Source organism: Physeter macrocephalus, chromosome 5 (assembly GCF_002837175.3).
Source record: "Physeter macrocephalus isolate SW-GA chromosome 5, ASM283717v5, whole genome shotgun sequence".
Classification (NCBI taxonomy): domain Eukaryota; kingdom Metazoa; phylum Chordata; class Mammalia; order Artiodactyla; family Physeteridae; genus Physeter; species Physeter macrocephalus.
Window position 1 is genome coordinate 96,972,921 of NC_041218.1, and position 27,216 is coordinate 97,000,136.

General features: G+C 45.3%; 1 protein-coding gene across 12 annotated transcripts in view; it reads left to right on the forward strand.

Annotated features, from left to right (window-relative positions):
• SUGCT (succinyl-CoA:glutarate-CoA transferase) overlaps positions 1–27,216 on the forward strand; it is an 806,218-nt gene that overhangs the window by 726,126 nt on the left and 52,876 nt on the right. The window contains exon 16 of one of the 12 annotated variants that reach the window (XM_028490202.2): positions 1,090–1,379. The exons of the other annotated variants lie outside the window; for them this stretch is intronic. Within the exon in view, the coding sequence (XP_028346003.1) occupies positions 1,090–1,122 (33 nt within the window). The 3' untranslated portion in view covers positions 1,123–1,379. Of the gene's footprint in view, positions 1–1,089; positions 1,380–27,216 lie in introns of those variants that run through there. 12 annotated transcript variants of the gene reach the window in all.

A 27,216-nucleotide genomic window follows, 5' to 3' on the forward strand; every position in this document is an offset into this window, starting at 1 on the left:
AATTCCCCCCAAATACAAGATACAGCAGTGAACCATACAGATAACTTCTCTCGATTTGTGTGGAGCAATTCCAAAGGGTTAGAGTGGAGGGGAGAGGGGAGTACATCTTTGTGTTTGTCTTAACCCATGAACGAAGCGTTTTCTGATCTCCACAATCGAAAGTGATTTCTGCATCTTGTTTGCTATGTCAGGCCTCTGTATTTATCTGAACATAATAGTTATCACACACTGAGTTATAATTACTAGTCACCAATTGCTCTTTCCTATTAACTGTAATATTGTGGGTATCTTAGTCACCACTGCATCTCCAGTGATTACCATGATGCTTACTCTATAGGAGGCACACAGTAAATAGCTGTCCACTAGACATTCTCTCACTCACCAGATTACATGTTCTGTGAGAGAAGAACTGGTTATGTTCATTCTTTTTTTTAACTCATAGCGCCTGTAATAAACACTTTTCAAAGATGGTCACCATCAATTCCTCCCTTCTGATAGGCACATGCCTCTCTTCCCATCAAAAGATGCACTTTATTTTCCTTCCCCTGGAACCTGGGCTGGTCTGGTGACTTGCTTTTTTTTTTTTTGAACTTTTTATTTTAAAAAATTTTATATTTACGAAAATGATTAAAATAATACTTAGAATTCCCATATACTGCTCACCTAGTTTCCACTAATATTAACATTTTATGTAACCAAGGTACAAAATTAGCCAAGCCAGCAAATTAACATTGATACAATACTATTAATTAACGTACAAACATTATTCAAATTTTACCAGTTGTCTCACTTTGTTAGGCGGAATTCTATAGTCCGCAAGATTCCCAGCCCCTGATGTACACATACTGTCTCCTAGTTACTCAGTCAAGCACTAATCTAAGTACTGCTGTGGAAGGATTTTGCAGCTGTAATTAAGGTCCAAAATCAGTCGACCTTAAGATAGGTAGATTGTCTGGGTGTGTCTGACCTAATCACATGAGTCCTTTAAGTCTGGGTCTAGAGGTCAAAGACGTTAGGCCAGAGATTTTTAAGCACAAAGGGGGTTTGACATGAGAGAACTTTTCAAAAGTGACTCATTTTGACCAACAGAATGGGGTAGACGTGATACGGTGCCAGTTCTAGGCTGAGCCTTGAAGAGGTTTAGCATCATCCTCTTTTGGTCTTGGAAATCGACCACCATGAAAGGCATCTGACCACTCTCCTTTGAGGAATCCCGTGATACCTATGCCCACTCTCTGCAGAGACAGGAGCCACTTAGAGGAGCCCAAAGACACCAGATATGTGAGTGAATCTTTCCCAGACTTCCAGCCCGCCTCTGCAATCACATGAATACAACTGAGTAATCGACAGCAGCCACTGCCCCGTGAAGCAGAAGAATGGCCCGGCTGAGCCTTACCCACATTTCTGGCCCACATGAACTAAGGTTGTTTTATTCCACTGTTCCACTGTTGTGACGTGGTTTGTTATAAGCGAAGTTCTAACTCAGAGAAGGATCTCAACATTAAATGTTGTTTGATGAAGAGATTTTTTTCTTTTTTTTTTTTTTTTTTTTTTTTTAGCGTCACAATCTTTTTATCATGATTTTCACTGTGCCCAGCCTCTGGGAACATCAGCTCCTTCTGGAGTGAAGGCTGAGCCATGGGGAGGAGCATGCAGCTATAGTGATGGCAAGACAGGGCTAGGGGATGTTCCCCTCAGCTTACTGTCGACTTACCATCCACAGAACAACACATAGGAAGGGCATGAGGGACCAGAGGCCATTGGATCCTCCATTATTACTTGAGTGCTTTCAGAGTCCTTCTCACAAGTCTGTGTTTGGCCAGGAGACAGATCAGAGGCCATCTCTTATAGGAGGCTAAGCTTGATGCCCTTTATTTTACCATGGATCTGGAAAGGCCTTGCTACTTATACCTTGATGTTCTTACAGCATCATGACTGATTGAAATAGCGAATAATATGTGCTATGGTTTTTTAATTATTTTTTCCTATTGAAAGAGGGCAACCAAAAACCTGCTTTGGTTGAAAATTCTTCTAAAATGAATTGACCCACTATTGCCCTGTAAGGAACGGAACAACCCTCAGAAACTGTGTGAAATGATACATATTTGTTGTTTCAGCTTTATTTTTAATAGATTAGGTTAGCTTTCATTTGGGGCAATTTGTGACACAGCGATAGATCACAAATACAGCTCCCCATTAGATTATGGCAAAAAGTCATTTTTTAATATGTGACTTTCAATTTTGACCTTTCAACATGATGATTTTCAATTGTTATCTCCACTGTTAAGTGTGATACACCTGTACAGCCCTGTGAGGAGGCATTATGAAGAAAAAGGGGCTGAGTTGCCTGCTGTGTGTTGGCCTCTCTGTGGGAGTCCAGGGTGGAAATGATAGCAGTGATGTCAGAGTTGGCGGGTGGGAGCCCGTGGAACACAAATACTGACAAGAAACTTCTGAAAGGACCCCTCAGAATCACCTCCGCATTCATGGTGTGTTCTAGACCCACTGGTTCTCAAGAAGGATGGGATCAGCTTTTCCGCCATGGGACATTTGGCAATGTCTGGAGACATTTTTGGTTCTCATAACGGGGGCAGCACAAGGATAGGGTGCTCCGGCTGAGGGAGTGAGTAGAGGCTAGGGATGGTGATAAACACAAGCAATGCACAGCCCCCAACAGAGAATTGTTCACCTGAAATACTAATAGTAATGCTGTTGCGAAACACTGTTCTGAAGGAAGCTGATCCTTGAGAGAAGAGCAGGTATCTGACTCATCACCTCTATGTCCTTTTTTTTTTTTTTTTACATTATGTAAGTTTAAGAGAGGAGGGAATTGGGCTCACTGAGCTATAATATGATCTCCAGATAAAGCCTACACGTGTTTTCTTTTTTCTTTTTTTTTTTTTTTTTTTTGATGGAAATGTGAAATCCTCTTCTTGCATTAAGTGTGCTTCTATAGTGGAGGGAGCAAGAGATTCTCGTTAACGGAGGGAACTCAGTTGTTCTTCACAATGGCAGTTGCATTAAGGACACAGGTCAAATTGTAGGAAAAAAGTATTAGTCCTTAATAGAATCAGAGAACTGTAACATGCTCAGGTGAGAGTGGCCAGGCCATGTTCCCCTCTGGGGCCGTAGGTGACTCTACAGAGTAAGGGGCTTTGATGAGATGATTTCTGAGATCCTTCTGAGATTTCAAGTTCTTGCATTCCATGGTTCTTTCATTTAGGGTCATACTGTGGATGCACGGAGAATGCCATACATATAGACAAAACTGATGGACAGGTTTGAATAATAGTGTTTAAAGAAGAAAGACACTTTAAATGAGGAATTAAGAGGACCCCTTTTGGGTTTCTGGTGATCCAGAACTGTAGAGAAGTAGAAAGTTTGCAAAGTTAACAAAGAAGTAGGATATAATCCACACATTCCTCGGCACATCTTCCTCTCTTTGCTGTATGGACCCGGTAGATGGCTACTCTGGGAAGAGTTGAGGTGAGATTGAGGTTGAAGTGTTCTGCATGGGAAGGATCTCAGGTCAGACCTAGTGGATTGGATCTCAGTTTCAGCCTCAGTGGAACCCAGCTGACCCCTTGAGCAGCACATGCCCCGTGATATCCCCTGACACCCCTGAAAACCTAGATGTGAATGTCACAGGGTCTTTGCCACAACGTGGAGTTTTCGAGGGGGACCCAAGGACATGAAAAGCAAAATAAGTATGTGTGCAAAACAGTAATCGGCATTTGCAATTCCGCCCAATTGTTCTGACAAGGTTAAAATGAGGAGCAAACAACTCACGAACGAGTCTCCCATTGGAAGAAGGTACCTCACCCAAGGAAATAATATTTCAAAGAATTAAATAGAAGAAGCACATTTAAAGGTCATAAGATAGAATTTAAGCCTAGATGATGACTTTTTCTTGGCCCTAATTGTCAACTCTATGGCCCTAAGCAAGTTACACCTAGAAGATATGCAAAGGGAAGGGCATGTGGCCACCAGACTTCCGTACCAATCTGTTGATTTTACTCAACTATCAGAACATGGTCAGGCTCTCAGATCCACCCATTCCTTCCCATGTCCGCCGTCTCCATTTTAACCCACACTCTTCTTGCTTGCCCTTTTGCCATTCCTGTCCTTTCTTCCGAGCGCAGTTTGCAAAGTCACCTGCCTAGTAAGGCTTTTTAAAATTCATTCTAGTCCATTCTGATTGTAACTGATTACTCTGCTCCATAGTCAGTGCCTGACTTTATGCTGCCATCAACAGCATTGTTGAAGATCTTGTGTTTGTTAAGCTTTGGGCAGATAGGATTGGGACAAGGCACTAAACGTCCAGGAACTGGAGACCCAGATGGGAAGGCAAGACCCTTATACGAGATCGATGCAGGATGACTCACAGTGCTACCCAAGAAATGCCAGTGCTACTGGAGTTCAGCGGAGGGAATGATCTCTGTCATCCAGTGTGTTTAGGAAAGTAATGAGGCAGGAAACAGATTTTCCTCTTCAAAGAAGAGTGAGACTCAAATAAGTAAAGGCAGGGAGAGTATTATATGCACAGGTGAGCAAGTCTTGGAGGCAGGGCAGCCATGACGTATTTGGAAATGGAGAGCTTGAGTAAATGAATTTAGTGAAAGAGGGCTGCTCTATTGGCAATAGACTGGAAGACTGGAGAGGAGCAGATATTAGAGGGTAGTCGGAGGACTGGAAAGCCAGGAGGGTAATTTTTTGGTAGGCGCTGGGATGCCACGTAGTTGTTCCAACAAGGAAGTGACTTGCCCACCGCTGTACTTTGGGAAGATGATGGCCCTGTGGATGTGATAGAGCACACGGATTATAAAAGGACTGGTTCCAAAGGGACTGACTGCCACGATCTGACTGTGAGTCAGTAAGGGCCTGGACCACAGGTGGTAGTCTTATATGTTGCTTTATACATAGTGTTCCATACATCTATGTCGTATCAGCTTAATCAGATTATGAATTCCTTGTAAACCAGAAATACATCTCCCTGGTTTTATAGCATGTCCCTTCTTGTCTATCCAGTGCTCAGAATTAATTGTCTGTTGGTGAGTAAATGTTATTGTTATTATTGCTCAATACATTTTTATCAGACTTAGCTGCTCCGCATAGGTTGTAAACACACAGCATCGGGATGGGCAGTCACGTCAGTGATTTCCAATATATTCTCTATGTAATATATCCTCTAGGACCAAGGGTACAGAGCCATTTAGATCAGATCAAGCATATTCGAGCTGTGAATCCGGAGGGTTTGTTGGAAGATAGAGCCTTGAGAAGCCACTGCCACACTTTCAGAGCTCTAGAAACTTACCACCTCATCAGGCTTCAGGATTCATCCTTCTCTGGAAGAAGATGTATTTATATAAAGTCAAGGTTGTGATTACAGTTAGCGCATGGGAGACATTGACGCAAAGTCTGAAAAACTCTGAGGCCATCTGTCTGCCTGCTCCGTGGAAAGTACCAGTCCCTAGTACAGATTGAGGCCGAGCCCATATGCCAATCTGCACAACAGCGCTACAGTTAATTATGGGATTCTCCCTGGTTAGTTTAGTCATGGCCAGTTAAAATGGCTCTGGCAATTTCCTTGGATCCTGAATTCTAGGTTGCCTTGTTCTACTATTTAACACTTGACTGTCCACGTGCTTTCTTTTCCGAGATGGATTGGACACTTCTTAAGGACAGAGTTTGTGTCTTGCACTTCTTTTGGATTCTGCTAAGCACCTGGCACAAAATAGGAAGCTGAGTTAGTGCTCAGTGAATATTGTTGGATTGGTCTGCTGAGAAAGCTCACACTCTCAGAAATGTGGAAGACCAGCTATTCTGTCAAACTCATTCTTCAGTGGTGAAGGTGCACTCCTGGGTTTAGTCTGAAAGTCTTGAAGAGGTAGTCCTGTGTGTTCTAAAGGTTAAAAAGTGGCAGAGAAAGAATGCAAGTGGACATGCCCAGCTGTTCAGCTCTACCCTTGGCATTGATGAAGCCATATCTTGCACCCTTGGCCAATTCCTGTAACTGACTGTTTTACCTTCCCCTCCCTGGCATAGGTGGCGTCTCAGAATCTTTCTTAAGCATCACTTTAGACCACTACTAGAAATAAACCTGAAGTGACACACGCACACAAAAATCCATTGTCTATTTCAAGACCTTTGAAGCAATAGCCAGTTGCATCTTTGGAAAAACTGTCTGTGAAACTGTAGGGGCAACAGAACATGGACAATAATGCTAATAAGAGGCAACATTTACAGGCATTTAAATGATCTTTCCCTACATCCTTTTCTTCTCCAAAGATGACTTTATTCTGGTCATGGTGATCCTGTTCTACTTGCACTGATTATTTTAGGATGGGCTTGTGATCCAATTCTAGCCAATGGGTTGAGAGAATTCTACTGGAAGCTTCTGCAAGGTTTACCTTGCCCTTTTTTTATTGACTATGAATAAGAAATAATGTAGTCCTAGTTGCCATAGGAAGCCAAAATGTGACCAGGAGAGGAAGCAGCTTTGGGATGAACCAATGCCAAGAGCAGCATACGGCAGAGGGAAAGAACCTAGGTTTTTGACAATCCATCAAGTTGTCAATCATTTTGTGCTGGAAGCCTGCTCTTCTGGATTCCAGCCTGTATGAAACACACATTTCGTTATTGTTTTAGCCAGTTTGAGTTACTATTTCCGTTGTTTGCAGCCACAATACCTCTGGGCAGGGGAATATTTTAACTTTATGAAGATTATCTCAATTAATCCTCAGAGTAACTGTTCAAGGTTGATACGACCTTCATGCACATTTCTCAGGGGAGGAAACTGAGAACTAGATTTTGCTGAGGCAAATTTCCAAAAGTCTTGGGGCGCTTATGCATTGGAGCTGCCATTTGTACTCAGGGACCCCACTCTCTTAAACATTATGCTAGAGTCGAGCTGTCTGTCAATTTATTCCACGGGAAAAAAACAAGAAAAACGTACAGGCTGGGCATGTTTGAATTTCTAGGAAGTTTTTTTTAACACATTAAAGGGAAGGGGCTTCTGTGTCTGTACCAAGCTGAAGACATAACCGAGCGCCCGATGCCACCTGTGACTTAGAAATCTACGTACAGAAAGTGTTTCGTTTGGCTTCTTTCCTCCCAGCAGGCTGGAGCTCTATTTGAGAAGGAAAGAAAGCTTCACCACCGTAAATCAGACATTCCTCTGCAAACTCCATATAGGTTGTCTCAGGCCCGTGGAAGGTGGACTTAGTTTGCTGGGATGGTAAAGCCCTTTGGCTTGGGTTAGTGAATCATTGCGCGGAATGAATTTGTGAGCGTGAGTCCCTCCCAGGGCTGCCACTCTTGACAAATGCTGCTCAGCGCCAGGGTCCCCACTGTGAACAGACACTGTCTGTGCTGCTTCTGGAGGGGCCTGTGTTGCCTGGAGCCACTGCGGGGGAGCCATTCCAGGATTCCACGTCGTCAGCCTTCTAACTCCCCCTGGGTCAGCCATTCCGTTTTTGACAGTACCCTCCCCCACAATTCATAAAGAACATTCTCTTCTTCAACATATACAGGGATTCCCACCCCCTTTTCAAATTAGAGCCTGCATGAAGTTCAAAAACGTTTAAAGTTGAGGGCTACTTGTGATTTCTTTTTTAAGGGATAACTTCCTTTTGTGTATTGATCATTTTGACCAGCTTGAAGCCTCCTTTGGCCAGAGGATGGTCTCAGTTGAACAAAGTTTCTCTTGAGTTACGGCTTGTCGTCAAAACTTGAAATGATTTTCAGATAAAATGTAATAAACAATTTAGCAAGAGCTTCCAGAAAATATCTTCTGTGTCGTATCCACATGTGTGTCTGGGTCTGTGTGTGTTGACTGGAAATCACATGCGATTTCAAGGTTCATCACTGGATGTTTTCTCCCCAGACATTACCAAGTGGGTTCTAACACTTTGATAAGCATTTTTAGACAAAGCCGTGTGAAAGTAATTTTGATATGTTTTGTGGATTTTCAGTAATGTACGGCAGGCATGAATGTGTACTCCGTGAGTCAGGGGGTGGTGGTGGAGGGTGTGAGTAGAGTTTTTCTCAATATGTAACTTTTTTCCTTTTACAAAAATTTCAAACATAACTCTCCTCCGAAAACGGCAAGCTTTCAAAACTAAGATGACAGAAATTTCTCTAGGGAATTGACTTCACTGTGAGAGAATTTTAGATTCTTTTTGGAACCTTAACCTTTCTATACCAAGTGCTCACAATTAATATAGAGGCTAGACTTTGAGATTTTCGGATCTAGAAGTAAAAGCCTGGCTGAGTTATTAGATACTCGAGGATTTACTTCTTAGGATACTGACTCTTGTTTGGCTTAACATTTCTACAATATGCTTATCACGTTAAATTGTTTCTGCACATGTGTGTGCCATATATTCTGAAAATGCATGGTGACAAACGAGACATGATGAAAACACCAAATATCTAAACAAAGCTCTGGTGTCCATTGTTCTCACAGATAAATGGCTATTCCACCCTCCTCTTATTCACTTAGTTTTATCCCTCTTCTGTGTGTCCCAATACTTCCTTCACCTTCCCAGTGATGGAGAGTATCCTATTTCTCTTTCTTTTCTGGTAGGGCCTACATTATCTCCTTTTATCTTTTCTTCTTTGTTTGGATGGGACAGAGTGAGGATTAAAGTTGCATTTTAATTTCCAACAGTACTTTCTTTATCTCTGACTTTTCCTTTTTCATTGAAACCTATTCTTGTTTTCTGGATGCCATCTTGTTTCAAATATCTGAAGACTGTTCACCAAAAGTTTATCCTTTTCAGAAACAAATTGTCCTCTGTTTCCTAATTATTTCTGTTTTCTCTTGTGTCATTTTTCCTCCGTGTTTATCTCTGTCATGCTGCACGTTTTCTCTAGTTGGACAGTGAGATCCTTAGTAGTCTGCTAACATTTATGAATGAAGCAGTCTGCTAACATTTATGAATGAAGCAATGGTGACCTGGTTGGGGTTCCTCTGGGCGGGGATGACTGTCTAACTGTTAGGCTCTACTTTAGGGTGAATATGTGGCGAGCTGACCATGACCTGAAAATGCCAGATTTCGGAGTGCTTTGCTCTTGGGCATCAGTGCCTACATTAGCAGGTTTTGTTTCGGTTTGGAAGCCTGTTTTTCACCTGGAAGACAAACACTTTTTTGGGCATTATTCATTCTGTTTGTAGGTGTGTGGACGGGTGGATGTTATAAACGGTTGCTTTTGTAGACTCTCTCACACCCATTGTTGTCACACTCTTTTTGTTTTTTAAGTCACACTCATTTTAAGGATACTCTTCCCTGTCAACCCCAAACACACACACACACACACACACACACACACACACACGAATGACGCTTTCTCAACTTTACTTTCTAAATAACCACTCTTCCAAACACTACATCGTCCAGAAATTTTGGAATTTTTTGTCTACAGGGGACTCCCATCATGTCTTGTCTGTCATTGTTTGTTAATGCCCTTTAACTTATTTGATATGATCTAAAACTTATTTGTAAGGAATATTTTAAAATATACATAAAATTAGAGATAATGGTATAATTAACCTCTATGTGCTCATTACCCAGCTTCAACAATTATCAGTATTTTGTGAACATTTTATCTATTCCCTTACTATTGTTTCTTGGAATATTCAAAAGAAAAACCAGACACCATACCATTTGACCCATAAATAGCCCAGTATACATCTCTACCTGAGAAATACGTGCATATATGAACGTTCTCACACCTAACAAAATTAACAATAACTCCTTAATACTACATAGTGCACAAACATTATCCAAATTGCTTCAGCTATCCCCAAATAATTTTATAGATTGAGTTGTTTTAATTGAGGTCCAGTCATGGTCCACAGCATGTCTTCAATGACTACATTTATTAAGTTTCTTTTATTCTGTAACAGTTCTTCTTTGTGTGTGTGAGTGTGTGTGTGTGTGTGTGTGTGTGTGTGTGTGTGCATGCTTTTAAATTTATCAGCTTCACATGGTAACAAATGTCCCCCAAATCTCAATGTCTATAACAAAAAAAGGTTACAGGTTTTTCTTTCTGGCTCACATTGTACATTGTCTTCAGAGTTTGGCAGTGACTCAGCCTCTTTCCATGGGTCTTCTTATTCTGGGACCCAGGCTGTTTGTGTAAGGATGTTCTTGTGGCAGAAGTGAAAGGGCAACATAGCTGATCATGCAGTGATGGGCAAAGCTTTGATTAGACATGACATAGTCTCTTTTCCTCACTTGCCATTGGCCAAGGCAAGTCATGAGGCCCCGTCAGGATTGATGGGGCAGGAAGGTATACAGTTCCACCAGGAGAGTGGCCAGCCAAAAGGCAGTAGGCATGAATGTATGATCCTCTTACAAATGTATAATCCTTCCTCTTATAGGAAGGGGGAATGAATATTTGGGAAATAATAAAGTCCACTGCACATGCCTTTGATCAGGTAGAGAAACTAAGCCAGACTGTCCTAAAGTCTGAATTTGGCTGATTGCTTCCTCATGGTATTGCTTGATTTATTTTTGATGTCCTGAAAACTGATATTTAGGATTAATTAGATTAGGGTTCAATATTTTTTAGGCAAAAGTACTTCATAGATACTTTTCATACGTACCTCCTGTCACGCCACCTTCTGAAGTCACAATATAGTTGATTAACCCACTTTTACTAAGGCTAAATTTGACCCATGGGCTCAGTTGAATTAATCCTTCCATTGAAAAGTTCCCCATCAACCTCCCATCTTACATTTTCAGCATCTATTTATGATTATTGCCTAGATCCATTGTTTCATTGGTGACTGTAAAATGATGATTTTTTCCCTAATTAAATCCATCTTTATTTATTAGATAAGAATAATAAAAAGTTATGATCAAACTGCCATATTGAATTATAGCTACTGTATTTATTTTATATTTTTAGGTGTAAGAAAAATTTCATTTGAAAAAATTTTACTAAAAACAGTTTAGAAATCATTGAGCCAGAGGATCTCTTGGGTACCTTCCAGTGCTAACAGTTTATGATTCTCTGACCTGTGCTGAACCAGTGTTTCATGACAGGACAAAGAAGTCCAGCTGATAGAGGTCCTGTTGTGATGGCACAAAGGTAGCCAGTTAGATTCTCCCTCTGTTCTGGAGGAGCCTGGATTATGATGAAGCCATGGACGGCCCCCCTGGCCATCAGCCTCTTGTTGACCCAAGGGAGAATGACCTTCTAGCCTTCAGTTCTTAGAAGCCATGTAGAATGATTTTTATGCCAAGTTGTACAAGTATGTAAGATATAAAACTGGGATTAAAAAGCATAACAAACATAACCTCTACCCTTTTCTTCCTCCCATCGTCCACTATGGGACCTTTGGTTTCCTCTAAAGTACCCTGAAACTATTCCCATGTTTTATGGGATAACATGCTCTCCCGTGTTCTCAGAAACATGGAGGTATCCATCATGCACTCATGACCCATCACCCAAAGCCTTGGCTGCTTTGAAACCATCACCTGCCACTCCTGAAGAACACAGCTCTGCAATATTCTCTGAACTCCCTGGTGTGCTGCTCTGATCTCCTTCTAAGTAGGCAGAATTCCTCTCCTCCATACTTACGTTCCATTTTATTACACAAATAAAAAAGCTGCTCTGTTGGGCACTCAATGATTTACAGGGATTTGAGTGAAACAGCGCTCTCCAGTTGCACCCACTGCTTCCTCTCTTGTGACTCAGGCACCTGTTGATGGGGTTTAGGAGACTGGATCATCTGAATGACAGTCGACTTTATTGCCTATCAAATGCTCCTTCTCTTGCTTTAGCTTGGACATGCCGGTGGCCCCGTGTCCCGATATGAAAGAGGATATTGTCAGGCCCTTTCTTAACACGGGAGTTGCCATGACTCTAGCCATGCCAAGTAAAGCAACGGGCTGGGAGATAACCTCGGATGTCTTTTCCAGACATCCTTTTCCATGTGGAAGTTGACACTGGCTTCTCCCAAATAGGGTGGTCCTGGAGAGGGTCAAGATGGAACCTTGTTGTTAAAAGGATTGTGTTTATTCTGAGGTCCTCGCTCCCACTTTAGGGAAAGCCGACTGCAGAAAGAGCAGCAGGAAAAACTGAATTGGGAAGCCTTGGGAAGTGGCATAATCTACGGCAACATTAAGGGCTAATGTAGTAAAAAGGTAGATGCAAAAGCCAGCAGAGGAGAGTCACTTGGTTTGCTAAGTAAACCAACACTGGTTTTAATTATTGTCTAAATCCCTGAGAAAGGTTCCTTTTCTCACACCTTTGCTTGCTTCCAAGTTTCCTTTTAGACAAAGTCTTGGAAGCTATGAAACGTCCTTGTAGAGATGAAAGCAACTGGCTAGACCTGCCACCAACAGGAAGTTCTCCTCTTACCCTCCAGGCATCAGGGGATGATCCTTCAGGCTGAAACTGGCGGCGGGGCTGGGGGGGGGAGGAATTCATTAATTTATGAAGATTATGAAATATCAGACACTAAACTTTAAGTTCTTGAAGTCTGGCCAGTAGAAACAATTTTACATAAAGTTCTATTTACTCCTAGTCCAAAGTAGTCAAAATGACCCAGTTGTTCTGCGGAGCATAATCAACTGATGGGATTTCTTTATGGTCAGGTTATAAAAAGGACCATCTTAGCTGCCTTAGACATTTCCTCCAGTGAACATTGATCCTCTTTCCCCCTATGGAAGGCAATACCCAGTGATCACTGTAGAATTTATATTATTTGTAGCACACGTCAAGGGTGTGTGTGTGTGTGTGTGTGTGTGTGTGTGTGTGTGTGTGTGTGTGTGTGTGTGTATGTGTGTGTGTGTCTGAGTGAGCTCTCAAGAGCCCCAGTGTCATAAACAGAAGACGAACATAGACGTGCTCACTATTAGAACAAACAGTAAGGCTCTTAGAGGGTTGGTCACACCAAGGGCATGTAAAATCTGCTTCCCATTGAATTCGGGTTAAAGTTGACTTAAAAATAATAAAGATGCTACAGGGGAACATTGGCCTTTTTGAAGTCGTATCCATTTTGTTGCATAAACGGAACAATAAAGTCGCCGATTTCTTGGTCTAATTTTAAAGAGGAGAAAAAGGAGTGATCAGAATTGGTGTTTTAGCAGGTAAAACCAGTTTCCTCTTATTTCATTTATTCTAGAACCACTCATTTGTCCTTGGCTATTTCTTAGAAAGATTCCCTATGGTTTGGGGCCTCAAAAAATTGGCCCCGTATCTCCCTGGCCCTTTTCCACCCTCCAGATTATGTGGATCATTTGCTTTGCTTCTTCTCAGCAGAGCTTTTTTTTCTGCCTAGCCCTTAGCTCAGACACCAGAGTGCCCAGTGAGAATTATCTTCACAATTCGCGCTCTGAGTCTCCTCCTCGCAGCTCAGCTGTCTTGCCTCACTGAAAGCAAGAGATTACACCACGGCAGTCAGAACTTGGCATCCCCGACTTGAGCTTGTGTGGTCAGTTCGCTAGGCCTCGCCATGCTTGCTTGTTACCATCACAGGCTTGTTAATTAGCTATCCGTCCAGCTCATGAGATGCAAGAGGTGAAGACCTTTCCCATGTGTATTTGGAATCAAAGCAGCATGCCTCTGGTGGTTTGGGACCTTGGCCCTAGTCACTCAGCTGCTATTTATTCCTCAACTCCATGTGTGACTTGAGGACCTTAAGGATGTGGGATCAGCAATTCCACTGAGAGTCAGTTTCTTTGATCCATAGGTAACATTTCATGGAGTAGCACAGGTCCTGGAGTCCAACTGCCTTAAGATCACATCTTTGTTCTGACATATATTCTGTGTGACCTTAGAAACGTTTCTGAACCTCTCTGTGTCAGTTTTACCTATAAAATAAGGATAATATAATATGTCTGTTTACCTCATAGGATTGTCATGAGTGTTGAGTGAGATAATGGTGTAAAATGCTTAGGACAGAGTAAGGTCTCATTAAAAGCTAGCTGCAATAATTGTTATAGTCTAAGATTGACCTTCTAGAAGTTAAGGATGAGACTTCCCAGGATGCCTGTTTTAATGTTTCAAAATGCAAACACCTTGAATGGATTTCATAACACAAAGTATGGTTTAACTTCCCATATTTTTTACTATAAGGCAGTTGATGTAGTTCTTCTTCGGCTCTGAAGGGACAGAAAAACCTTGTCTGCTTACTCCAGGGAGGGTCCCACTGACCTGGCACCCGACCGGGGAAGCAAGACACACAACCACAGACATGGTCTCCGGTTCGTTCAGTTTCCAGGAGCTTCAATAACAGAAAAGTTCTGTGTTCCAGGGAGAGGAATACTATGATTATGGCTCAGAAAATCAGACTGGGCTTTCCTTTCACATCCTCTCTCTTGTAACCCTAGTGAAAAAAAAATCTGACTGTCAAGGAATCCCTACCCTAGGCAAGTTTTATGTTTGGCTTTCCTGACGTTTGGTTCTTTAACTGGGATCAGACTCATTGCAAGATGTTTATGCCTGATAAGCCCACTGGAAAATTTTCCAAGGCAGCAACAAGGGCTGCTACCTGGCCGATCCTCTCTTTAATTGCTGGCATAGGCAGAGAAAAGACTCAGGAACCTTCCACAGACCGTTTATCTCCCTGGAAGGGTCTGTGTCAACATTAACTCTTGGCAGTTCATGATTGAAAATGAAATTCTAGGCTTCCTGTCTCGTCTGTTTTTCCCTCGCCTCTAACCTTCCAGCGAGGGAACAAATGCTTTGGAATTCCTGGAGAGATGGGCCTTCCCTGGGACTGTGCAGTCCCAGCTCAGTGGACAGCTGAGGCTGGCGGATGCCCCTCAGCTTGGTTCACTCCTCAACTTTTAAGATTGAGCTCGTGTTTCCTGCTATGCTGGATGGTGGGGAGCTTTTGTGAAAGGAATTACCCTTTCCTGAAATTTTCAAACAGAGGTCACAGTGACCTGCTGAGGGTGCAAGAATGGCCGCGGCAATGCAGACGAGTACAAACATGGTGAGCACCTTCCGCTTGGTAGAAATGGGCAAGGGAGAGCTGGCCCCAAGGGACCGGAAGACAGCTGGTCATTCTAAAGAGTGCCGTGGAGTCACCGAACATATGAGTGAGTAGAAGGAGAGCAGTAACCGGGGACGGGAGAGGCCTGGAGTAGGACTGGCCTCTGCTTTATGGTTGCTTGCTTGTTCACCTGAACCTTTCTTTTCTGCCCTGAAGGGAATCTTCCATCTGGTACAGTTGTTGAGAGCACAGCCCTGGTGTTGGACGCACCTGGGTGAGAATCCCAGCTCTGTATTTGCATGATATAGACCATGGTCAGGTTGCCTGAATTCTCTAGACCTTGGTTTCCTCATTATTAAAGATACATTAAATGAAAAGTAAACACGGAGCACCTCGAATGGTACCTGCCAAATAATTCAGTGGCACTAAAGGGTAGCCAGTGGTAGTGATGGTAGCGGAGGGGGTGTGGAGGAGTGATGACGGTGTTCGGGTGGTGGTGATGGTCATAGCTTCAGAGGAAGAAGAGGCAATAATATAAGTAGGCTCTAGATTTTTCACCACCTGATTCAATGGTCCTTCAAGGGTGCCATAGCAGAGGGACTGGCTTGGAGAAGAACCAGAGCTTGTTGGCCTCACCCCTCTACTGCCTTCTCCAAAGTACACTTTTCCACCACTTCTGCCTGCTTTTCATGCAACCAGACCTACAAATGGAAAAAAATAAGCCAGGTCCATATTCCCAACACCTGCCTCACCTGAGCTCCTCAGAGACCTGGCAGTGAAGATTTCCTAAGAGCCCTGGCTAGAGCCTGGCCTTTGAGTCTTCCTCTCTGGGGACCCCCATTCCCCTTCCTGGATCCCCAGCCAGACAGACCAGGTGGTTTTCCATGGCATCAGACTGAGGTCAGACGCAACCTCAGTCCTCCAAGGGAAAGGTACCATTTCCTTTCTTCAGTCCCCTGGAGCCAGCCTTCCTCCTGTGATGATTGGCCTTCTCCCAGCGTGACTCATCAGCCTGGAGCCCGGCCTGGTGCTGACCCCTGACGTCTTCCTGAGACAGGGTGAGACCTGCTGGGAGGGAAGGCGATCATTATATCATTCCGAGGCCCTGTAAACACTTCCCTTCTCTAATGAATGGGCTCCAAAGGGCAGGATGACTTGTCTTGGTGTGGCCTGCCTCGGCCAAGGGTGTGGATGAGAATTTAAACTAATGTCGGCGTTGGGAACATTTAGGTATCAATTTCCCGACTTTTTCTCATTACAACAAAATGTTAATGCTGTGTGGAAGGACATTCACCATTTTTTCCCCCCTTTTAAAAGACTTTACAGAGGCACAATAAGAAACCAGCCTATTAACAGTGCACTGTCCAAAAAGTGTCAGTGTATCATATGGCGTGGAGGCCTAGGATATGTGAAGATGAGTCTCAGGGGACGTGGGAGAGAAAGCCATGCTTGTAAATGAGGCAAAATAATGCAACAGCTAAGACAGTGCATGATAGAGTCATGCAGAAGTGGGCTCGGATTGCCACCTCGAGGTGGGAAAGAGGACCAGGGGAGACTGGGCATAGCTAGTCGTGGGGAGAGTGGCTTGGGATGAAGTTGAAGAGCAAAGCAAAGGCTGGATGCTATAGAGCATCCCAAGTCCTAGAGAGTAATGTGAACTGAATTCTGTGTATAATGAGGAAGTTATCAGCGGGGACTGAAGTGGCTGAGTGACATGATCTGACTTTTGAGAAAGAAAGACCACACTTGTTTGGAAGATGGGCTGAGTGGTAGCAGGACCAGAAGCTGGAAATCAGCTGGGAAGCTACTGCAGTGGTCGGAATAAGAGGTGATGATCATCTAGATTGCTGAGAGGGTAGCGGCGGGGGTCATGTGGACAAGTCTAGATTCAAATTTATTTTAGGTATAGAACCACAGAGTTCAATAATGGATTAGAAGAGTAGTGAAGACAGAGAGGGTGGAATCGAGACAATCTGTTAAGTTTCTAGATGCAGCCATCAGGCCGTGAGTGTTATTATTGACTGAAATGGAATATATGGCTTGAGGATCTGCTTTGGCAGGAGAATAATGAGTTCTGTTTTTGAGACATTTCAGTGGTGTCTCAAGGAGGCATTTGTTTATCCAGGACCTTTTGGTGTCTCAGGAGAGGTGTGGGCTGGAGACACAAAAGTGGGAGGGCTGAGCTTCCCAGGGAAGAGGAAAGGCACAGAGCTCTGGGACTAACTCCCAGTACCTCCGAAATTTCATGTTTGGGAGGAGGAGGCAAAGGACACGGAAAAGAAGCGTTCAGAGAGTTTGGATGAAAAGCAAGGGGGTGTGACCCCAGGAGTGGGAGGGGCCGGTGCCTTCCCACGTGGCCCTGGTCTCTCGCAGGACCACGTGCCCTAAGCGCTCACTGGGAAGGAGGCATGGCTCTAAGCGTTTGGCGCTAAGCATCTTATTTGATCCCTGAAGTGGCAGAGTTAGGGTTGAAATGGTAGCTTCCTTGCTCTTAAATCCATGTCTCTTGGCCCACAGCAGCCCTCCTCTCCTCCTCTGCCCACAGTGTGGATTGAGAGGCTCCGGGAAGATACAGAAATGGCTCTCCATGAAGTTCGAACCACAGAGTAGAGAGACATCCAACGTGAGGGTGGCAGCAGTGTTTTCGGACGATCCAGATAAGCTTGATTTGCATAGGATGCAACGATGAATGACATTCTCAGCCTTGTGCTTTAAAGCAGGGACATAGGTTTCTTGAAAACCCTGTCACAGAATATTGAAGGTCAGGTGCCCTTTGGGGTTGGCAGCTGGGAATATCTCAGCGGGGACCCGATGGATGGAAGGATGGATGGATGGATGGGGTGACCTGTGCGTTCCCGGACTTCAGAGGGAAGAAGGTACAGCCCAGATGGGCCTGCTCACTGCCTCTGCTGGAGTTGGGGAGGCCCAGGAGGGGTGAGGTGCCTGGAGGAAGCCTGAGCAGAGCCCTGTGACCCAGCCTGCATGTACTGAATGCATCCAGCTGGGGCAGGGCGGCGGCCACTTCTGCTCCCGGACCCGGAGCCCTGGCTGCTGCTCTCCTCCCCAAGCTGTCAGAGTAGTTAGGCTGAGACATACAGCCTGTGGCCTGATGCCCCATGATTGTTTTATTTGACTGATTTTATTCTGGCACAAAGAAAATGCAGGGAAGGAAATGCAGTCGCGCTAGAGCTTGACTGTGACACCGTGACAGAGGGAGCTGGGAGATCCCAGCGTTAAGCCGCGCCCTGAGGCAGGTCCCCAGGCCGCGTTGGCAGCGCGGAGCCCAGTGGGCAGGGATGTGGGCCCTGCCTGACCTATAGGTGGCTTGACTGGCCACCGTGGCCCCGGGGGGACATCTGGAAAGCAGGGGCCATCGATCTGTGGCTTCTGGCTGGGCCAGGTGGTCTGGAAGCACGCGGCCTGCAGGGCTCCCTGGGAGCACAGCTAGTTTCAGACTTGAGGGCTGTGTGCTCTGTGGGGCCGGCCTTCCTGAGAGGAGCGGGCTGGGAAACAGGGCCCTGGGACCCTCATACCTTGTCTCTGAGCGCCGCAGTCCTGACACGGGGGGTCCTGGGGACGCTTGCGCTGTGTGACCACGAGCCCTCGCTGTCTTCAGAAGCAGAAACGGAGCGACGGCCGGGCCTCACACCCCGCTCCTCCCACTTCCTGGGGGCGGGGGAGGGGATTCTTGGCCTCCCAGACTCAGATCCCTCGCTGTGGAATCCCACGTGTACACGTAGTACACCCCACCATCACCGGCGTCTCCTCCAACCAATGAATAAGTGAACGGACCTCCTTTGACTCTGTTATTGCCTGCTGGACACAGTCCTATTTCACGGGGCCTTTTCCCAGCAAAACTTCAGGAAAGATCTGTCCCCTCGTTCTTACTTCCCATTCATTCCTGGGCCCAAGCTCCTCTTTCTGAACTCGCCAGTGGGCAAGGGTGAGAAGGAAGGGGGGCTGTGAAGCATCTTCCCCGTGCTTCCCCCCGCTTGGTGCACAGGCCTGGGGTCCTGCATAGGCCACCCCTCCCCCATCCCCCTCTATCACTTTGGTCCACACAGCAACTTGGAGGGGGGCTGTCTTTAAAAAATGGAAATTGCTTCCAACGCTCCCATAGTTCGCTTTCACAATCGGACTCAATCCTAACCGTCTGCCCTGGCTCTGACCCCACCCACCTCCCTGGCCTCATCGCCTGTTTCTGGGCCCCCAGAATGCTGCCTCCTCAGATCCTGTCCTAGCTGCTCACCTGTCAGGTCTCTGCTCACAGGTTGCCTGCCCAAAGAGTCCTAGTCTCACACCCTATACTAAATGGCCCCTCTCTTCTCCCCTACCTTGCTTTCTGTGAAACACCTGCCGGCCATATGATTTGTGTGGTCGTGTTCCTGCCCCTTTTCTCCTGTGGAAGGCAAGCTCCATGCGGGCAGGCATCTTTCCATTTCTCATTCAGCGTGGACAGCATGCCAGGCACATAATAGTTGCTCAATAAATACGTGTCAATCACTGGGTCAATAAAGGGTCCGTGAGGTTGCCATACTGGGGGATGAAGGGGAGGCGGGGGAGCAGCTGGAGCGGCGAGTAAGGCTCAGAGCGTGCGGGCCCTTGGGTCTGTGTGAATCTGATTGGTCTTGACCTCCTAGGAGGTGGCTGAGCCACAGAGGAGCTTCACCCGGCTTGGGGACAGGATCTAAGTTGTGGTGTAGAACGATCACTCCAGTGGCAGGGCAGAGTGGGGTGTATCTCCTAGAAGCAGCGAGCCCACGTGGGACCATCGCAGCAGGTCACCAAGAGCCTTCAGGGAGGGACAAGGCCTGGAGGATTTCAGGGGCGGGAAGCAGAGAAGGGCTGGAGTAGGGGGTGCGGAGGGCCAGAGAGCAAACTTGGTGATGCCTCAAGGGGCCCTGAGATGGTTCATTTCTTAGGAGAGGAGAGTTCCCATAGATAAGGGACAAACTCTTTAGGTAAATGAAGATTTTCTGCAAACAAAATTAGAACTTCCGTAACGGGTCAGATCAAAGTGGAGTGGCTCTCCCTGGGGGCCGGGGAAGGGGTCCAGAGCCAGGCCTGCCCCCTCCACTAGGTCCCCCCCACCGCGGCTCCCCAGCGGGGTCTCCCAGCCATTCTGACAGCACCCCGGGCTCTGAGGGGCAGGGCGGGAGAGCTGTACTGTGTGCAGCTCCGCCCTTCTCTCTGCAGACAGACTGGCACCCCTGGCCCCCTCCCAGCCTGGTGGACAGGACAGAGGTGCTCTGTGAGGCCCTCCCTACCCGTCCTGGCCCTCCATCCGCCTCCCAGCCCCCCTTGGCACGCTGGCTGCTATAAATACGCCGTGTGAAGGTAATGACGTGATGGAACAGAAGTGGCTCCAAAGCCTGCTGGCTCTGGGCTATTGTGTCAGCGGCACACCTCCGAGAAGCACATAAAAAGACAAGCGACTCAGGACGTGACTAACGCACTGGCCGAAAAGGAGAGAAAGAGTGAAGACGAAAATACAACCACAAACAAAACTCATAAGACTACATTATGGGCGTTCCCGAGGGAATGAAAAGGCTCCCAAAAGGAAACCCCAGTCCTCTGAGCACACAATACAGTTTTTATAAACTTCCAAGACTCCCTGCTGCATTTTTTTTTTAACATTTCACCCCCATGATACACTTTTTTCTTAAGGAAATTAAACACAAAACACCTACTGTATGTTTAATTTAAAGAGGGGGAGAAAACAAACAAACCAGAAACCCTCTCCATGTTGAAATGTCATTAAAAAGGGTGACGCAGCGTGGCGAGGCCAGGAAATTGAGTCTTTAACCGGGTACCTCCCTCCCCGAGCCCGGCTGCGCGCACTGTTACATATCGCTCTGCTCCAAAGCAGAGACTAAGCTTGATTGAGAAGACAAAGGGCAGCCTAGTCAAGGAGGAGCTTCCGCCTCAGCTGCCCCCCCCGGGCTCTGGGGATCACAGTAGCGCGGGGACCACAGCCTCTGTCGTGGTGGAGCTGCTGCCCCGCGTCCGCCAGGAGGAGAGAGCCCTCACGGGACAGGCTGTGCTTTCTAGCTCTGCCAGGTTGGCTTGTGCTTCTCCTTACATCCTCTCCCCACCTCTGCTCGTCTCAAATCTTGCTGTCCTGCAAGGTCCAGGGCAAGCACCATGGTGTCCGTGAAGCCATCTTCGAGCCCCCAGCTTTTTCTTCCTCCGGCCCCTCTCTGCCCCCATGCAAACCTGTAGTTCGGATTTTGAATCGGGAGTTCACGGCCACGTTCCACCATGTTGGACAGATTACTAAACCTTGTCTGTAAGGGGAACTGGCTGGGTGGATTAAGTGAGATGGTGCCCGTGAAACACTTAGCCTGGGGCTTGGCCCATGGTGAGTTTCAGTCCTCTTTGCCTGTGATTGTAGCCAGTGCGATCTGCCCGAGTCCCTTCCTCACCTCAGGAGTCTGTCAGGCGCTGGGAGGACCAAAATGCACACAGTTCTCAGGGCCCCGGACTTCATGAGCTCACAGCCTCTTGGGGAAGCTCATCGCTTATTTGCACTTCTTTCTGGGCATTGGTCACCTCTGTTTCTTATACTGGGATCGTATCTCCTCTCTCCTCCCAAGAGGGTTGGCTTTATCGCTCCCGTTTTGCAGGTGAGAAAACCAAGGCCCCTGAGAGCTCAAGTAGCTTGTCAGGGTTCCTGCAGTGAGGAAAAGCTGTGGCTGGGGCCACCCCACGTCCATCCGCCACCAAAGCCTCAGCCTCTACTGCCCACTCGCCTCTCAGCGATTTGCAGATAGAGAAGTTTGGATCCTGCAGACGTCAGGTGTTGCGGGGCTATTGAGTGTGCGTTTGGGTAGCATCCTGTTTGAAATGAGGGTGAATAATGCTCATTTGAGTTTTCATCTTTCCTGCGTTTCAGTAGCGTGTTTTCACGGTAAAGGAGAGATTTTGGTTTTCATGAAGAAACTGTTAAGTTTTTCTCCACGTCCAGCCTTATGTGTGCCCTGCTGGAGGTTAATGTGGACAGTTGTTTTGTTCATCTTGCAACCGTGAAGAGGAAGTGACGGATCCAGGCTCATACCGGGCAATGGCAGTGGAGTTGGTTAGAGCACCCACCTCCTGCCCAGCTCTGAGGGCATCGGGCTTGGGGGTGGAGGTGTCATCTTGCCAGGAGGACAGCACTTTCCTTCCAAGCTGCTCTTTATCCTTAACCCGTTTTGCTGGGAAAACCCGGCTTAGAATCAGACGGGTGACTTCTTAACCCAGCAGACTGCTGAACCCAGCATGGGCCTTCTGCATCAGGCCCTGAGGGGAGCTGGGAATTCCCATACTTAACTAGTCCCCTGGTGGCCCAGGACACTGGAAAGAACAGGGCTTTCTCCGGGGGAAAGTGGCCTTTGTGAAGCAGGCTGCCCAGACCCGTGCTGACATCTCACTCACCACCACCACCTTCTTCAAAGATGCTCACTTAATCCTCAACAACTATTACTTAAACCACGACCGTGGGCCTAGTGGATGTGAAGGAAAACTAGTTCTTGCTGCTGTTGATCTCCAGAGGTCATTCTACAGACCTGACTGGCTAAAACAATAGCGCTCGTTTGGTTATCAAAGGAATGTTCCTGGCCCAGGCCTGGGCTGGGTCAGTGCCAAGGGACCTTGAGAAAAATGCAGAAGAAATACGAGGGGCCTCGTCCACGGAGAGCATGGGGTCCTCTCAGGAAACTACCTGTGTGCACGAAGCCACGGGGAGCAGAGACGCTTGCTTCCGAGAGAGCTGAAGGAACTCAGGACAGAGCGAGAACCGCAGGGCAGGGGTGAGGGGGCCTTCGCCAGAAAAATGGCACCTTGTCGATTTTTCATTTAGGAGGTGATTGGTCTGTACGTTATTTTTCCTCGAAGGATTTTAGGTGGTTTTCAAAAGCACATGCGATTCAACGTGATAAACGAGGGCAAATATACATATAATAATAAGTCCGGCGATTATATTTGGCCCATTGGGCATAAAGAAATAAATACATTTGGAAGGATGTGTGTGTGTGTGTGTGTGTGTGTGTTTTGCAGGGGTGGGATGGGGGAGGGTGTCCCGACTCCTCTGACCTTGCTGTTTCAGGTGTTTCATCTTGTGATTCATATTCTATTTGGCTTTGGGAAGCTTGAAGTCCATTACAGAGTAGATATTCCAAATGACTTCCAGCTCTGACATGAATTGTAAGCAGAGCTTGGTTACAAAGAATTGGGATAGTCACCCAGAGACTTCAGTGACCAATGGCTGGGGAGGTAGGTCACTAGTGAGAAATGGATAGTAGCTGTGGCTCACGGGCTTAGTTGCTCCGTGGCATGTGGGATCTTCCCGGACCAGGGCTCGAACCCGTGTCCCCTTCATTGGCAGGCGGATTCTTAACCACTGCGCCACCAGGGAAGTCCCAAGGCAGCCGTTTTCTTTAGTCAAACTCTCCTCCTCTGAAGGGCTGTGCAGCTGTATCTGGGGTGAGAAGTAAATCTATTTGGGCCTCAGCCAGAACGAGTGTCACCTGAGGGACAGCTCCCAGTGCAGGGGACCCCACGTCCACACTGTCCCCTGGGTAGAGACTCACAGAAAGTGAGAGAGAGATAGAATTGAGAAGGGGAGAAAAGAGCTCCGGGGAAGGAAGAGAGGGTGGTCTTGGTGAGATTGTAGCTCTGTTCAGACTCTGGTCTATTAAGACTGAGGTTCGTTATGAGAACTTCCTTGGACACCGAGCCTTCACGGCAGATACAGGCCCACTGGTTCCCGGTCATTTCTGGTCCTGAATCCACTTCTGACACAATTCACATTTTGGTTATATCCCCCCCACCTCAGAAAAAATAAAAATAACCTTCTTTCTTGACTACACCTAGCAATCCCTGGAGAAAGGAGAAGCTTTCTTTCGTCACACAAAAGGGGAAGGATGGCATCTAGACTCCCAGTCGGAACGGTTTTTAGCATGAAATGGCCTCCGTCTCTAGCCTTCATTTCCAAATGTTACTCCACATCCTTTTGTCAAAAAGAAAGATCAGTGTTCAGAGGACTCAAGGGTCTTGAAGGGAGCCTCTGTCTCCCCAGTAAGGCTGATAACGTTGACCCATTTGGCCAACGACCGTCAACTCATTAGCACTTGATATAGTTGGGCATTGAAGATCACGGGAGAGGTGAACCTCTCTAAGGGCAGTCCCGTGTGGCTGTCACCCACTCTTCGCCCAGCTTCCAGCGGACATACCAGGCTTCGTGGCCAGCCAACCATTCACGGCCTCTCCGACGGTGCTCACACCAGCAATCATTATGACTTTATTATAGCTCCTTTCAGCAAGTCGTGAATTTTTACAGCCGAATTACAAGTCTGTTTACAGTTAGGTGGCAGCAAGTACTTTTAAAGTGAGTACTGTAGATGTTTTTTACGACTGAGTTTGCACCATCAGAAACACAAAGTATATAGGCAGAACCCAGAACGCCAGTCAGACTGTTTAGGGTTCCACTAAATAGGGTAAAGAAAGGGGCTTTGTGTTTGCCTGATGGAAGCAGGTCCCCATCAGACCGAGGCTTAGATTCCATTGCCAAACCATGAGGTCTTTGTATATGTACCAAGGATGGGTTGATCCTATAGTTTAAAGGACATAATTTGCTTGATTAACTGTACTAAAATTAAGATAATTACACTGCAGTTAAAAAAATTCTTTGCTATTGTACGATTCCACTTCCATAGGGTATATAGAATAGTCAGATTCATAGAGACAGAAAGTAAGATGGTGGTTGCCAGGGGCTGCGGGGGAGGGAGGAATGGGGAGGTATTGTTTAAGGGGTACAGCGTTTCAGTCTGGAAAGATAAAATAAATTCTGGAGATGGATGGTGGTGATGGTCGCCCGACAGTGTCCGTGCCCCTGAACTTAAAAATGAGCAACTTCATGTTAATGTATGTTACCACAATACATTTTTTTTTAATTTGGAAGATGAAGACATATACTGTTGTCTTCAGGTACAGGATAGAGATTTTGGATTGGAGAGAAAATATATATATATAGTAACCCCTTTCTTAAAACACATATTTAGCTTCTTATTCTAGTCTTTGATAACACTGATATCCAGGGTTAGTATAAGACAATTAAAACGTTTTAGGTTTATCATTTCAGCCAGGTTTGCCTGAGTAACAGTGGAAGATGGCATTTTATTTATTTTTATTTTTTTCAATCCTCAATAATGCTTATTATTAAACATAAATAATAATAACCATAACTAAACTTGAACTTCGTTTTAAAATTTATAATTAAGCAAATGTAAAGTAGAATAATGCAATGTTAAATGATCTATTGATAGAGATAATTGTTTAATATAAAATGGAATAAAAGTAGAATTATTGAGTTTAAACATTTATGATTTTATGTAACAGATATATCTTTTTCAGTGGGCCTATTCCAAAAAGCAAAGACGAAAACAAAATTATACATATTTAGAAGTACTAAACATTTTAACTATGAACATAAACAATTTTCTATGCTGTATTCCAGAACCAGATAAATGCTCAGATATTTCATCTTAGAAGTTGGGCCAGATATTTAGTAAGTTTCAGTCTAAGTCTGCTCACCCAAAAGCAAAAATGAGACTTTACATTTTTTAAAGGGGTCCTTTCTGCCCATGAATTGCTATCAATGAACAGCTATAAAATTTCAAAATAAAATAAATTAAATAATAAAAATTCCTACCGTGTGCTGAAAATAAAGCTCAGAATAAGAGAAAGGAATAAAAAAGATAGAAGTTTTAGATCTGTGTGAGTTAGCTTTATTTATTTATTTTTTGGGGGGGTGTTTTCCAGCTTTATTAAGATATAATGGAATTATACTCCAATTTTAAAAAATATAATGGACCTAGAACATTCTGTAAGTTTAAGGTGTACAACATGCTGATTTGCTGCACATATAAATTATGAAATGATTACCACATTCAGTTTAGTTAACACATCCATAAGCCCATGTAATTACACTTTTTTGTGTGTGGTGAGAACATTTAAGATCTACTCTTTCAGCAAGTTCCAAGTATATAATACAATATTGTTCACTATAGTCACCATGCTGAATATTAGATCCCCAGAACCTACTCATCTTATAACTGGAACTTTTTATCCTTTGACCGACCTCTCCCCCTCTCCCCCATGCCCCAGCCCGTGGCAATCACCATTCTACTCATTTTCTATGAGTTTTTTTTTTTTTTAAAGATTCCACATAGAAGTGAGACCGTTCAGTATTTGTTTTTCTCTGTCTGACTTATTTCACTGACGATAATGCCCTCCAAGTCCTAGATGACAGTATTTTTTTGTGGATAAATAGTGTCATCACTTTCAACTTCAATCTCTGTAAAATGGTAAATTCGTGGAGTTAGAAGTTCAGTTATAAAGAAACTTCTAATAGGAATACAATTGTTAAATATTTTCTTAGTTGGAAGTGAGGATCTATTCATCAGGAGAAACATTTGTCCTAAGTGTGAGTGTGTGTGCATGTGTGTGTGTGTGTGTGTGTGTGTGTGTGAGAGAGAGAGAGAGAGAGAGAGAGAGAGAGAAAGAGAGAGAGACTTGTGAGGGTGGGGACTTGGCTTTCTGGTGTGTGATCTGGAGCTTTCCTGGCTTCTGCACTCCTTCCTGAGCACACTGAAGATTAGATGCTTTCTCAGCTCAGAAATGCAATCTCTGCACCCTGACCTAGCCTACCTACTAGCGTGTTCTGTGTCGCACTCCCAGACAGAAATCAACGTCACTGAGACAAAGTTCTATAGCAGGTGGTGCTTAATCTAGCTTTTACCTCCCTGGGCTTGGAATTTCTCATTCTAATCATTAGAGCCCGTGAAGAACAGGTGTAGTAATACGAGTGTAATACAGCCCACCGCGTATTAAGTTATCATTCCATGTCAGGCGTTATGACTGTAAAGCTGTGCCTAAATGTGGTTGTCATGTAGCTCTTATTATTTTTATGCAAGTTGCCTCATCTAATGCTCACAAAAACCCTATGAAATCGGCGTTATCACTCTACCCATTTCGCAGCTGAAAAAACCGAACCTGAGATTAAGTACATTATATTGCCAATGTCACACGGCTAGTAGGTCACAGAGAGAGCTCGAATCCAGATTTGTTTAACATCACAGCCCATTCAGTTAACCACGATGTTATTTCTGGATGGGATCTTTGACTCGGAATTGTGTAAAGATGAGAAGGGTATGTGGACGATGCTTGAGGCACACTGCATTTTACAACTATAATCTGAGATAAAAGTCTGGCATCCTCAC